This window comes from Homarus americanus, unplaced genomic scaffold (genome assembly GCF_018991925.1).
Source record: "Homarus americanus isolate GMGI-L3 unplaced genomic scaffold, GMGI_Hamer_2.0 scaffold22250, whole genome shotgun sequence".
NCBI lineage: Eukaryota > Metazoa > Arthropoda > Malacostraca > Decapoda > Nephropidae > Homarus > Homarus americanus.
The window spans coordinates 12,805,498-12,821,370 of NW_024741189.1; the positions used below are offsets into that span (position 1 = coordinate 12,805,498).

General features: G+C 35.3%; 1 protein-coding gene across 2 annotated transcripts; it reads right to left on the reverse strand.

The window, feature by feature from the left end:
- Nucleotides 1-3,120: 3,120 nt before the first annotated feature.
- LOC121875609 (3-oxoacyl-[acyl-carrier-protein] reductase FabG-like) lies at nucleotides 3,121-14,681 on the reverse strand. 2 transcript variants are annotated; one of them, XM_042380194.1, is made up of 8 exons: nucleotides 14,576-14,681; nucleotides 13,615-13,767; nucleotides 12,690-12,852; nucleotides 11,167-11,260; nucleotides 7,767-7,836; nucleotides 7,540-7,576; nucleotides 6,167-6,230; nucleotides 3,121-4,341 (listed from the first exon to the last, which is right to left on the reverse strand). In XM_042380194.1, the coding sequence occupies exons 1-8, from the start codon at nucleotides 14,619-14,621 to the stop codon at nucleotides 4,183-4,185; spliced, it is 786 nt and encodes a 261-aa protein (XP_042236128.1). In that variant the 5' UTR covers nucleotides 14,622-14,681; the 3' UTR covers nucleotides 3,121-4,182. The 2 variants fall into 2 exon arrangements, with proteins under 2 accessions (XP_042236128.1, XP_042236129.1); XM_042380195.1 differs by having other exon boundaries at nucleotides 14,609-14,649.
- Between the last annotated feature and the right edge of the window lie 1,192 nt (nucleotides 14,682-15,873).

The following is a 15,873-nucleotide window of genomic DNA, read 5'->3' on the forward strand; positions in this document are numbered from 1 at the left end:
TCAAAAAGTTTGAGACGTACAGAATCAAATGACATTTCCGCGCTGCCGTATGATTATTATTAACGCTGGTGCATATATGGAGTAGTGATTGTAATTTAATGATGATATATTGACAGATTCACATGAGGATTTATTGTCAACATAATGTAAAGTAATGACAGAGATAAAGTCATCACATGAATATGGCGGAAGTATAAGGATTTGACGAATGGGTGTTTAACAGTGCGGCTGAGGTGTGGTAACATAAGAACATAGGAACGAAAAGCAAGAAAGGAGAATGGTGGGAGGAGATCCTGAAAGGAGGAAATATGGGTATACGAGGTTCAGCTTCAAGTAAAGAGTGATGAAAGGTGGAAGTAAAACGAGAGTAATGGGGGTATTAGAAGAATTAGTGAAAGATGATAACAAGGAATAAAATCAAAAGATTAAGTGGAAATATCAGTTTAAAAAAGGGGGGGGGGGGAATATGGGAAAAATATTTTAAAGAACTTCTAAATGTAACGAATGAGAGAAAGGCAGAACATATCCTGTTTTGGGCGTGGAAAAATGAAAAACATTAAATTTAAAGAAGAAATAACTGTAAACAAGAGTAAAATTGGTACGTCTCCAGGAATAGATGATCTTACAGGTGAAATGATGGGGAAAGGAGGTGAAAAATGTGCTTAACAGAGAGCCATTACATCATAAAACATGTGAACAGTGCCAAAGATGGACGTGACCGACCCTCCCAAGTGGCGAAGAAGACAAGCTAAAATAAAATAAAATAAAATAAAATAAAATAAAATAAAATATTTGACATATCTTACAACCGTAAAAAAAAAGTAATAAAGTCCACCCATATAAAAGTTCCATTTTCTTTTATCATAACAAGGAAAATGGACGTAAATAAACAGTTTTATGAATGAGTTTTAATGCGAGACTGAGATGACTTTGAACGATTATAAATACGGAAATTAAATGACTTTGAATGAGTTTAAAGGTGTTACCGTAGCATTAAAGAGATCAACCGAGTATCACTTTAATTAAATGGATAATAATAATAATAATAATAATAATAATAATAATAATAATAATAATAATAATAATAATAATAATAATAATACTGTAATAATAATAATAATAATAATAATAATAATTTTACTTGTAGACCTCTTCACCACTGATCAGCTCGTTAGCCGCTTGAGTGATCGGAAATGGCGTAGAAGTGTCTTACTGTCTGAAATATTGATTGCTAAGATAAAATTCTCGAGATTCGGCTGGTGGCAATGATGATAATAATAATATTAATTATAATAATAGTATTGTTATTATTATTATAAACTAGGTATAGAATAATTATCATGTTGTTAAATCAGGACCTTAGCTATATAAATTTTAGTAACAAAAAGTTCACAAAATGGAATTTCAGTATTTTTGCAAAAGAATTTCACGTTACAGATTATTATCCAAAAAATTATTAGAATTAATGGATGTCTGGATTATTAAGAACCCTAGAATATTGGTTTGGTTAGGTTAGATTAGACGTTAGGTAAGGTAGGTAAAATTAGGTTAGACTAGGTTATGTAAAATTAGAATAGGTTAGGTTAGGTTAAATAAGATTAGCTTTGATTGGGTTAGATTACATTAGGTTTGTTAATTTTTAAGGACGGGTGGAACATGTTAAAATGAATCAGGAAGAGGGAAATTGGTTTCCAGTGAAAGCGCAACCACATCATGGATGTAAGATGCAGCTATGATTATTCAACATTGTCATGGATAAGTTATTAAAAAAGGTGTAAACAAGAATAATGAAATGGGATGCAGATTCACTAGATATAAGATTCAACTGGGAGGAGAGTCAGTTGCTATATGCAGATGACACTGTTATTGGGTAATTCAGAAGAAAAGTTGGAAACATTAGTGCGGAAGTTTGAAAAAAGTATTAATAGTGAGTGAAACTTAGAACCTCTTACTCACTACCATCCTACACCTCATACTTCCTACTCACTATCCCCCTCCATCTTATACCTCCCACTCAGAAAGACTTTGATTACCTCAGGGAGTTGTGACCTTGCTTTGCCAGCTAAAAGAGCACGTGGAAGCCCTTGTACTGTACTGTAATGGCCAGTGTTCACTCTGTAAAAGTGGGATGGTATTAGGAAGGGCATCCAGCCATAAAACTTGCTTGATAACAACTGGGACATCATGACATCAGGTTATTATGGCTAACCCAAGCAAGTATGCAAACATGGCCATAAAAGAGTGATGCTGATGATCTACCCTCCTACAGGTATATCACCTTTGGATCACGTGAATATTAGGCACTTCAGCTTATTTCACATGATAAAACATTCTAATGCTAACCTAACACCCCAAGTAACATCAGATGAAATAAGTTGGGGTATCTAATCATCACGTCATCCCCTCACTCCTATAATTTAACACAGCTACCCAAGAATCCCTGACCTAAACGAAATTGTCTCAACTGGATGACATCAGTGTGCAAGGAATCACTGTTTTATATCTCTTAAAAATACTGTACCAGGATGGTTTGTGCACTTTCCAAGTACAGTATTCTAAAAGTATAATACTCTACCAAATGTACACACAAGTTTTTTTGCATAGGCCTAAGATTTTTTTCAGATTCACATTAGATGAACAAATAAAAGAGCAGACATCCACTTGATCGAATTTTTAGAATTACATCAGATGTCTAACATGATCCAAGGATTGCTTAAGAAAAACTCAAGCGAGGAAAGTAGAATGGAAAAAAAAGAAACAAATAAAATATAATCATTAAATATTGGCCACAGATTTAGTAATGCAGAAATAATGGAGGTCAGTTTCAGTTTGAAAACATGCTGACAATAGTAAATATAAGAAAATACAGTACAGGACAGTACTATACTGTAATATGACTGGGAGAAAACAGCGATCTTCTACTCTTCCCATTGTTAACCAAGATAACTCAGTCAACAGCTTCCTACTCCCTCACCCAAAGAATCTTATGTTTGTGTTTCTCAAATAATATTTGCTTTGAAACTACCTTATACTATTCAAGTCATTAAATGTAAAAGAATTAAGAACAGTTTCACTTTATTAAAGTTTCTTCTGTTTGAGGATATATTTAAATAAAAGATATTTCTGATTTTATTGTGATTCTTTTATTTACACATGTTTAATTTTTCTATTACATAAATTCTATTCCCATATACGTAAACAACTACAGTACAAATTCGTCTAAAAAAAATCTTGTAATATTCTAGGGTGAGAAACTTGCAAGAAATGGGGATCAACATTCAATACTTTCCCAAATTCTCTAAAGATCAAACCTATACTCAAAATGAGCCATTAAGTTGTCTCTTCATTTTCAAAATTATTGATCCTAAGAATTTTTTCTTCGTGTACAGTGTATTTACACTTTTCATGCTTTATTTTATTCATTGTAAATTTTTCTACTTAAAACTATCATTTGTTTCATTAAAAAAATCTTAATTAGATCATTCAATAACCTACTCCTTCATAAAATCTAAATTATATATTTTGCTTCTTCAACATGCCTCATAAACTCAATAAAAAGGTAACATCTTCTGAAAATAGTGCACAGAATCATATACAGTAATTAACTTCTTTAAATCATCTTTAGTTTCTTGTAATTTGGAGTTCTCACATCAGCAGCCATTGCCCTGTATACTACACCAATTTTATTGCCTTTCTTTTATGATAAAATTTATATACTATACAAGGAAAGTAAAAAATATATTTTTTTCTCCACAATTATGTGCTAGACATCAGTGGTACTGCACTCACTGAGAGTAGACTCCTACTTGGTTGTTCAGTTGTAGAGTAATTGCACTGTACACATGGCCACACCACTTTCAACTTGCACTCAAGAAGAGCAAAGTGCTGTCATTTGCTCTTTGTGGACTCAGCTGGACCAAGTGGTTTGAAAAGCTGGGCAATTATGTAGAAAAGTAGACCTTTTCCAATCTTATGATATGTAGGTGTGAAATTTTGTTTTTAATATTCTGAATACAGGACTTCTGGACTTTTCTCACATCTATATGAGGAGTGATAGCTTTTTCTTTTCTTGCTCATTACTGTGTTAGTAAGTATTAAACAATATATTTTTATCTGAGATAAACAAGAACTAAGTAGATCATGAAAATTATTCCCCCCTTTCAACAATGTAAACACACTAAGTTATCGTGGACACATAGCATGGCGGCCACCATCAACTGGGACAGATGCACCAGTGATGAAGGAGGCATCATCTGAGGCCAGGAATGCAATCGTTGCTGCCACCTCTTCAGGCTCTCCAGGACGACCAAGAGCATGGGTTTGTTTTGTGCGTTCAAGGAACTGCAATAAAATTATTATAATTCAGGCATGGCAGATATTAGGACGACCTCGACATGGATGCAAAAGTCCGTTTTTTTATTAATATCAATTCTCCTGAATCTGTAGAAGAATATGGGCAATGTTCTAAGGTGATTTATTTACTGTACAGCCCTATATGGATCGGCTGATTGTGCAATTAACCAGGCCGTTCACATATATTTATATTTGGGTTTTAAGTAACGAAACCCAAACAGTAGTTCCTTTGTTTTATTATAAAAGGTTGTATATATAATTCGTGAGTGTAGATCGACCGTAAGTCTCACTGTCTAGGAGTGAATGAGAAAGGGACGGCGTTTATGTATTATAAACGTTAGCTCACGTCCTTACGATATAAGTTTATGTGAGCGACTCATGAGTAGTGACCCATCGAGGGAGAACGGTATGGGTACGTCGTTCCCCCTCGAGGGAAGACGGAGCCATCCACTGCGGCTCTCAAATAACGTCTTCCTCGAGTCAAGGATATCAAACTACTGCTCGCTTCAGGTGGCCAGAGTGCCGGCTACTTATGCCTTTACTCAGCATAGTATGACGCAGCTTCCCGTGGGCACACCTTATCACGTGCATTGAACATGTCACCTCATAGACAGTGGAAAGTTACAGGGTGGTGAATCTGAATATAATATCAGATGTATTGACCCATTTACATAATATATTCTGTTGATGAGACAGGGGCCCATTACATCTAAATGTATTGAAAGTATTTTATTATGTCTTGATCACATGTAAGTTTGTATATTTTCAGCCACCGGCTGCAACTCTATTAATAAACCGTTTATTATTATTATTATTATTATCATTATTATTATTATTATCATTATTATTATTATACAAACAGTACCTAACTAGTTAAGAGTCAAACCCTGGACCTCTGCGTGTGAACAGGGGTTGCTACCACGGCACCACAAGGACAACAAATGCATTCCTAGGCTTTGTTTTATTTCACACAAAGCCTGCTCATTCGTCTTATTTTTAAGCAATGTGAACCTCTACCGGGAATTGCCCGTGCCCCCACAAAAAAAAAATAATAATAATAATAACACTTTCCTTATAAAAGCTCTGGACAGGATTCAATATTTTCCACTTTATTCCACACTTTTATAATACTGTACTGTACTTCCACACAGCTTTTCTATTTAATCTATAATTTACTTTTCTAAATCCATAAACATCATATCCCCTTTTAATCTTAATCCCTCCTCTATGCCTCTTTACATGTCTTACCTTGCCACAATCATATCTATACAGTATATCTTTCAGCTACAGCTACAAATTACTTTCCTCGGTTCATCAATATCTATAACCTATTTTTCACTACTGTATAACCCCAAATTGACTATGAAAAAGACAATAGAAAAAACAACTACTACAGCATGCCCTTCAAATTCGTGGGGGGGTTTAGGTTCTCAAAATGGCTGCAAGTCGCCAAATGGCTAGGGGGGGGTGTTACATTTTTAATTGTGTACAGAGAAATGTATATTTTTTTATGTGCTTGCCCTTAGGACAATTATTATTTTTACCTGTAGTATTGTACAGTATATGTGAGTGTGTGTGTGTGTATACACACACACACACATATATATATATATACAGTATATACAATACAGGTAAAGGAAATTACTGTCCCAGCCAAGAAAATGAAATGATGACAACTTTAAAACTACCAGCAGACATTCGTGGGTATATCCAGGGTGTCATCAGCGAATAATAGAGGACTGCAAAATAAAAATAAAAATCTGCGAATTATCCAGGCATACTGTGTAATTTATTTTCAATAACAAAAACTTACTGCAGCATAAGCCTCTGGCCCAAGACCACCTCGTTTCTGGAGTTCTGTTTTTACAACACCTGGGCTGAAAAAAAAAAAACAGAAAACTGTGATGATTGCAAGTCCATTTTTGTTTAACAAATACTTGGACAGTAATTTAGTTAGCAATTTTTTTTTTGTGCCACCCACTCACTCTTCCTGTTATGAATTTCCCCTTCAACAGAATGACTCCAAGTATCTATAAAGTTTATCCTTCACATTAAATAGTTTAACATAACTATCAGAAAAAAATTACAACAACTGTATACTGTACATTTTTATCACACACAATTCATATACTAATTTTTTTTTTTATCCTTTGTATTTCAAAACAATTTCTTCCATATTTAATGATGTTCAATAAAATATCTTTATAAGAACAGTACTGTGCAGTATTGTCACTGTTTATTGCTACAGTATTCGAGTACAGCATTTTCTTCAAGATATGGAAATATGTAAAAGCCTTCAGCTGGATTAAAAAAAGAGCCAACTGCCTAACCTAAAATCTTTTAATATGCTGTACTTCATTTCTACATCTGTACATCCATCCAGCAACCTAATAATAAAATCACTCAGTAATACACATGTACAGGTATAATATTGCTCCATAAAAGATGGTTCCTGTAATACTATACTGTACCTAACATTTCCATGAACAACTGATTCTGAAGTCCTATTTTCTTGCTAAGTATGTAGCCAGATGGTTTTCTTCATATGCTTGCCAAAATTAGCAACTTGGGGCAGACCTTATGATTGCTTATCCCTTCTCATCACAATGATTGTCTTAAAAATTGACTATGGTTACAACAGCTACACACCTAGAGATATGAAGACTGTAAAGTCAGCCACATATACCAAGCCAGTGCTCACATCATGCCAGCAATGGCTGGCCAATCTGCCAATTTAGATTCAGTTTCCAGCAGACTAACTACAAATCAAAGGGAGCAGGAAGAGGATATGAAAATCCATCCACTTTCTAGCTACCTGTTAACAGACTCCACTTTGCAAGGGCATCAAGCTAGGAATGAAGGTCTGATCCTGAAATCCTACTTTCTTGCTGATATGTGTACATAATGCATATGAAACACAGCTGACTAAATAGACCACCTGTCTTTTGAGCATAACCTCTGCAGCCAACCTCTCTTTTTCTGGGCAATAATTGGAATGGCATGGAATTGAGGATTGTACAATCAGTCCCTACATTCCAATAATTGGGTACAGTAATCAATTCTCCTAGACTTCCAAAATTGCACGCAAATTAATAGGAGCTGCCTATTAAGAGAACTAAGTTAGAAAATAAATGCTTCAAGTTACATTTTTGGGGGGTGATAACACTATACAATGCTGGTACTCACTTGACAGAGTTGACTCGTACTTTCTTGTCTGCAAGTTCTGAAAAATTAAATGCAAGTACAGTATTGTTTTAATTATTAGAACATAGGCAACCATGCAGTGTCTCATAATAATGTAGTGACCCAAATAATAAAATTTCCAAAAATTCTAGCAATTAACATAAAATACTTGCAGTATATAATACACAAATAAAATTTTACAAATAAGGTACAAGTAAAATTATCCTTACCTAAGGCAACACAACGTGTAAATTGATCAACTGCAGCTTTTGAGAGGTTGTATGCAAGAACACCAGGAAACTGAAAGGGGAAAGTTCTTTTCAATGTTAATAATATTTTTTTCAATCTGTCAAAACCTTTTCCTACTACAGTACAGTATAATGCTGGGTAGCAAGAATCAAAAACACATATTGTTCTCACTATTCTTTCATTCTTACTAATGTAATAGTAGAGATGTTTTGCTACAAAATATGAAAAATCATAAAGTAAGACAGCAAACAAATTGGTAAATGTTTAGTTTAGATCTGTCACTTTCTCTCAGATATTTCTAATCTGATCTTCACTAATACCTTCAATGCTAATTTTATGCGAGATCAAGGTCAAAATTATGGTGAGTCTGAAATGAATTAATTTAGAAGATCATATGAACACACAAAACTAAACCTAAAAGAGAAGTTTTCTCTGTTAACAAGATGAGACTTCCACTAAGGTTACACCAAGTGCATACTGACAGTAATGAATTACAGTATATAATTTAGTACCATTTCTCTTCAAAATTTATTAAACAAACAAAATAACTTATCAAAATAGCCCTTATGTATTTAAGAAAGTATGTCTGTGAGGAAAATATTAGTTTGAACTCACAAGTAACAGAAAATCACATTACTATAAATAGGCATGGGAAAAGCCATGTCTGACCCTTGTTAACATAGTATGTACGGTACAATATCTGCCAATCTGTGAGACTACAAACATAATCATATACTATACAGTACTGTTCTGTACCAAGGTTGACATGAATCAAGCTAACCTAACCTACCAATAACAATCATAAGTTATTCCTCTATTAAGTTAGGATGGTTTGGCTTATTTTACCTCTCATAAAAAGACTTAATGATGCAGTCTTATACATTGGGATAGTCTACAATGGTCCAATGTCAATACAATATTCCCAAAACATGTTTAATATGAGTCAATAATTTCAGTCAATGTACATTTATTCTTCTGCCAACAAAAATGAACTCTAATATACTTATATTATTTGGCTAAGAAATTTTGTTGAATGCTTTAAGAAGGCCACTTTCCTAGACAAAGTTATCTGATCTACTGCTTAAAACTTTTTGTGAAAATCAGAATTTAAAAAGATCAATTTTGTCCATCCTTACATTTAAAGATACATCCTGAGGAGTTCTATATCCTCCTCTACCAACATCTGCTTCTTTGCCCTTGATGACACTTCTTGCTGGCATGTGTCCTTCTCTAGTCCACGCTTTTTCTCATTTCCTTCACCCAAAGTATGACCGAGATTCTTCCTTAAACTTAATGAGAATGATGAATGACCATTTGTGTATCTAGCTGGTGATAGCACATCTTCACCTTTCTTTATGTAAGTGTATGTCTTAAATATTTTACATCCGGTATGAGGTTTACATGAAGCCAGTTCTGCTTTTCTTAAGCTGTTGGCATAGAAACTCTGGCATCTCTTAGCTACTTTTGCTTTTCTTGCTTTTTCCCATTCTGCCACTTTAGTCTCCCATACACCAACTACTGAAGATCCCCAACCCTTTGTTTCTATGTTGCTTGCCACTTTCTTCTCCAGAGGAAGTATTTCAAAGCCTCGACACTTAATGCACGTTGTCCATTCCTGTGCAAACTTTGAATATTCCATTTCTAATGAAGATGCAGTTGATACCCTTAGGTTCCTTAACTTTGGTACACTCAACAAGGATTTGAGTGTCTTGATGCTGACAATGTTCTCAGACACATCAAGTGATTCCAGCACTTGAAAGCCTCTCTTGTACATCTTGAAGCGAGCCAACAATAGACGAAACCCATCATCAGACAACTCATTAGTTGCAAGATTGAGCACTTTTAAGCTTTCCATATTCACTATAGCTCTCAAAATGTCATTATTATCACCCAAGAGGCAACCTTGGAGATCTAAATAAACTATTGGGAGGCATAATATGACTAAACACTCACAAAATTCATTGACAAGTTGTAGACTCGTACATCGGAAGGCCTGCATGAACTCTTGCCCATAAGCACCTATGAAAAGGCTTAAAATATGCTCAGAAGTGGCATTATTCTCAGAGATATACCCATATTGAATGCAAATTTGCAATATCTGCTCACCAACAATCTCTGGGAAATGTTCCAAGGATTCCACCATGTTTATATTCCTTCCTATATAATCCAAACATATTTTGAATAATGATTTTGGGGCCATCATAACCTTGCATATGTTCTGTGGTGCTGCAGAATCGTCATACATTTCACTAAAAGCCATAGAACAATTAAAATCCCGGGATTCAATGTTTCTGTTGACTTGAAAGAGCAGCTGGTGGTGCCATAGTAACTCCTGCCATCTACTGGCCACAACCAGAACTCCTCCACAGAAAATGGCATAACTCAACACTTTTAGCCGTAACTGCCCAAAAAAATGGCCCACCACTACTTTATTTCTTATCATCATTTCACCACTTACCAGCTTACTAACCATTCGGGCAAGTGGTTTGTCCAATGTTATGAGATTTCCTTTTTTACCTAGTAGTCACCACAACTAATGATAGTGGCTATGAAAGGGTAAACTAAGACAGTGAATTGTTCTACGATATATAACCTTTTCTAAGGCCATTTTAGATTCCAACTACCGCTGATAAACTGTTCCCTAGGTTTTACCACTTTCTGAATGAAGTACAGTCCTTCCTTATATCCATTGTGCATTATGATATGGTGATGCTTGAATCTATTGGGTCTTGTGTCTGTAGTATTTGATATCTTGAAGTGGCCTGGGTTACATTTTCCAACCTGCTCAGGACTTAGAACATAATACTGTATTAAGTTCATCAGTCATGTCTTATTAATTGCTTGTTACAGTATAAAGCAATAAGCTTACTTGGATAATTGAGTCTTATTTGGGGGGAACTCTAGGCATTTTGTGTTGCATTATTTCTATGAGGTTATGTTCTTTTGTAACTGTAGTCTCTGCTTGCATTCAGTAGTCCAGAAGAGGATCCAAGAGCATTTTACAGAGTAAAGTGAACATTTTCTTATCTTTATATAGTGCTGTCTCAAAATTTACGACTGATTATACTGTATCAACATTTGTATGGTGCAGAGCAGCCACATTCATCAAGTGTGATAAGGTTACCCCAATTAACCAGGTAGGATACTTGTGTACAACCCATCTTATTAATATATATAACAGATTTAACATTTCACAAGTTCAGGCCAAGGCAGTTGCACTACCAACATATCTGACAAAAGACCAACTCTTCTAACATATACTGTAATATGCGGCCTATAGACTGCACTTTTCATATAAATTTTGACAAGGCTTCACTAATTTTTTTTTTTATCATGTCAAGGATCGATGATACCATATACCCAGTAGTAAAATGTACTTACAGCTCTAATTCCATTAACACTGGAGATGTTGACAATGTTACCCTGTGATTCAATCAGATGGGGAGTTGCCAGCATTGTCAAGTGGTAGATGGATCTGTTAAAAGTCAGACTTCAATGAAGGCATGAAGAATGAACACTGTACAATAAGTGAAGAAGCATTATAGGAAAGAGGTTTCAAATACTGTACTGTATTGATTTAATAAAAAAATGGAGCAACTGAGACAAAACAAAGATGAATGCACAAAAAAGAAGCACAGGTTTTCTGGATTTCCTAAAATTATCTTCATCTACCTGTAAACCTATGTTAGAATAAAATAACGAGGAGGGTACTGTATAAGTCACTCTGCTAAATAGAAGATCATCTGATAAATATAGGTATCCCTGTAGTATGTTGAAAAGATCATCTGCACTTACTGCTAGTCATCACCAGTTAATTGGCTTGGTCTTTCACATGAATATAGATTACAAATTTCTATTTGTCACAATGAAAGGATTCAAGGAAGCTAAACTCAAAATGTGAAACAAGTACACCAACCAAAACATCCCTCTTCTTCATGGGCAGCCCTAGGGGGGTGCAAGGGGGTGCACAATACACTATGTGTATGATATTACAAGTTTTTCAGTGAACGTTTAGTTCTTTAATGTTCCCACAACGGACACTTGTGGTAAGTCGGTACTTTTGAAAATAACTCTGTGTGTGAGAATTACGATGTTATTGCCAAGAGCGACATCTGGTACCTGGGCCTGGCTGGGTGACTTAGGTAAGACTGTCATGATGACATCACAGAGGATCCGTGCATACCTGGTGTTAGGTCATGATGGAGCCGTGACCACTTATCAAAACTGACTTTGATCAACAATGTCAACTGAACACTTGTCTGGATTATGCTTGCTCAGTGTGCATTGCCAGAAGGTATAAGATAGAAAGAAAACCTCCATTGAAGACGTGATTGATCATTTTGGAGCTAATAAGTGCTGCCCGCAGTATTTATTTAACCATTGAAAGTATGCTGCTAATGTTCTGAGCAAGTTGCCAGCATGGTTTTAAAATAGACAAATTTAGATTTAGGTGCAAAATAGGTAAACATTGGTTTGGAAATAGAGTAGTGGACGAGTGGAACAAGTTACCAAATACTATCATTAACTCAAATTAGCTGGATAGCTTCAAACATAGGTTGGATGGATATATGAGCAATAGGGGTTGGGTGTAAATGGGACTGCCCAGTATGGGCCAATAGGCCCGCTGCAGTTTTCTCCATTCTTATGTTATGTTCTTAGGACAGACATCTATTACTGATCATCCCTAGATTTTCAGGCTTAATGACATCAAATGAATTATTTTCGTTAGTTTTCAATGCTTAAGGTCAACCCTATGATGATTTTTAATGATAATAATTTAGTGACAACAGTGATAAGTGATCTTGCAGATCATACAATTCTGTACTCGAAAGTAACTTGGATTATACTTGATCATATCTTTAGTATATACAGCACTGTTGATGTATATACCATGCTCTTCTTACCTAACATTGGTATTCATGAGACGATCGTACTGGTCCAAAGATGTGTTCTGTATGGATCCCATTTCTAAGATGCCTGCATTATTTACTAGAATGTCCAATTGTCCATATTTCTTGATAGTCTCATCAATGATACGCTTTGTGTCTGCTTCGTTGTTTAAGTCAGCTGCCAATGAGAAAATAACAAGCTTTATTCAATAGACCGTACAGTACCAGTATTCCTTTAGCAAATTACATCATATGGTCTTTACTATTAAAATTCTGTATTCAAGGTAGCTAAAAAACTATTGTAGATAGTCTGTTGCCGAACTTCTCTTAAATTTATAGTTTATGAAAACCATCCACATGAATACTGTTTATTTATTCTCTCACAGCTTCATATTTATCAATTCTTTTTATATGAAGCATCACAAATGTAGAGGCCAGTTTGAAGGGAGAGGTGATTGTAATAATGGAGGTAAGTGGTGTGAATGGAATGCAGATAATGCATTCTTTGACTTATAAGCACCACAATTCTGAGGTATTCATTTGTGTGTCATGGCAGCTAAACAGAAGAAACAGTATAGTATTTTTAGAAGAAAAAAACATTGGGAAAGACAAAATGATAATTGTGGTGTCACATTTACTGTAAATGGGTGAAGAAATATACATGTTGGTGAAATATGTTCTGACAAGGTACAGGGTGTACATAAACTGGGTAAGAGCAGAGAACTATAAGAGGTTTAGTAATGAAGTTCTACTGTACAATATTGTACTGTACAGTACAGTACAGTGTATATGCATTTTGGCAATACATACATAGCCACCTTTTTAATATAGCATATAAACAGTACAGTACAATTAATAATGTACAATGAAAATTCATAGTACAGTACACACAAAATATAATACAGTATTAATTATTTTCACTAAAAATCATAGACATTACCCTGTATGGTGAGAGGCTTGTTTGTAGTATCACCAGCACTGCACTTTTCAGCAACAGTCTGAAGATTCTCAATATTGCGACCTGTCAAAGCCAGACTCGCTCCACACCGTGAAAACAATAAGGCAGTTGCAGCACCTATTCCAGAAGATGCACCTAGAAAGGAAAACCATGTTATTTTTCAATGGTGTCCTTACCATGGCCACAAATAACGTAAAATTACACCATGCTGCTTCTAAATAGTTGCTTCCATTGGTACAAGATATCAAATTATGTTCTTTCTGCCTAATATACTGGCAGAGCCCCCAGCTAGGAAGTTAAGTAAGGTTAGGTGGATTTCTTTGGTTAGGTTGGTTAGATTAGGTTCTAAGTATTAAGTTCTGTGCATTGTCACATTGTTTTATTACTTATTCTCATCAAAAGAATATATGTGCAAAAAATTAATGAAATCAAACAACTCCTTATGGTGATAGCTTTCTGATCCACCATTACCAAACATTCAAAATCCTGAAAGAGATGGAAAGCATGAGCCCGGGACATTTCTTTGTAATGACACTCACCACCAACACCAAAAAACATTACTTTGAGCTCGCCAAGTTGTTATGCAGAACGAATATAAGGAAATACTTTTTCACATAGGCTGGTAGACCTATGGAATGGTCTACCAGCCCAAAAAGTGGTGGTGGTAGATCTATGGAATGGTCTATCAAACCAAGCTGTGGAATCAACAACAGTAATGGGCTTCAAAATAGTCCTTGACAATATTATCAAGAACAATGGAGGAATCCTACACAAACCACTGCATGGCCAACTCTAGTGGGTGGCCATTAAGTAAATATGGTAGGTAAATTCATCTAAAAACAGTTACCTCTTCACTAACATATAAACTCATCTTCAAAGCTGTTTATAATAATGACTACTGTTCCTTCAGGACAACTTACAAATATCCAATAAAGTTTCTTACCAGTAATAATTGCAATTTTTCCTGCGAGTTTACCTGAAACACTCATCTTGCTCGGCGATACCCTATAAGATAAGACAGTGATGTGCGATATAAATTTTAATATTACGCCACAATTTTACTGCTCTAATAAAGTAAGGGAATTTAGTATTTGTGTTTATTTTTTTTATATCGTATCCTCTCAAAAAATGTACTAAGCATTACCAAATATGAGTAAAACAATTTATAGGATGATAGTTTCTCATGTGATTGTTTACGTCGGTATAAAATATTATGTTTGTTTAAGTCTCACGTTAGTAAGTCCAACTATTTTTTTCAGGTGGAAATTTAAAGGACTGAACTTTTAAGTTTAACGAAATTGCATGGGTCAAGTTTCAAATACATTTTTGACTTAATTTAGTACAAACCAAGGTCCAGTGTGGGTCCATCATTACCAAGGAAAGTACCTGTATATACTTTCCTTGATCATTAGTCTACTCCTATAGTGTTTATTTTTGGCCAAGACCACTGTTTCATTTTTTTCATCATTTTTACTAATCATCAGCTTTACAGGAGACTGGAGCACCGGATAATACCTGTTACCTTCCATGGTAACACGAGATAATGCAATAATGAGACAAGAGCGCTACTGGTGCACCACTACTGTAACCCTGTACTGTAATGTACTTAACAACATCCTTTTCGCCACCTCTTTGGTTTTTCGAATCTACAGATTCAAGACAAAAATAGATCACCTTTAGAATCTCCATCCCAGCCTATTGCACCTAAAGATTAACCACCCTAACCTAATCTCACACCCCCCCACCCCATAGAGTTAGGGTAGTTAAACTTTAGGTGATATAGCTGAGGTAACGATTCTTCAGGTGACCTGCAGTGTATATATCTCTACATAATTAATATGTTCAGTTACCAAATGTATTATGATCAGTAAGCCATAGAGCCACGCATACCAACCTTGCCGGGTTGGCATTTCGGAAGTCATTAGACCCATTCAGGCAGGTACTTTATTGAGATACCCTGTACTGTACATGAAAAATGGGTCCCATAGAGGTAGCACCGACACTGCACACTAAATGCTAAACCTGCAGTATACAAATAGACATTGTGGACAGCAAAGCATTCTACCACCTTCACTTCCCCAACAGTAGTTAGGTGCTTATTTATAGCTGGGTGAATTAAAGGTACCTTGGGCATTAACCAGCAACCCGTAGGAGAGAAGGCCAGCACTCTTTCAACTCAGCCACCTCACCCTCATTTACAGGACTTGGCCAAGTTAAACCCCAGTACAAATTTGAACTTAT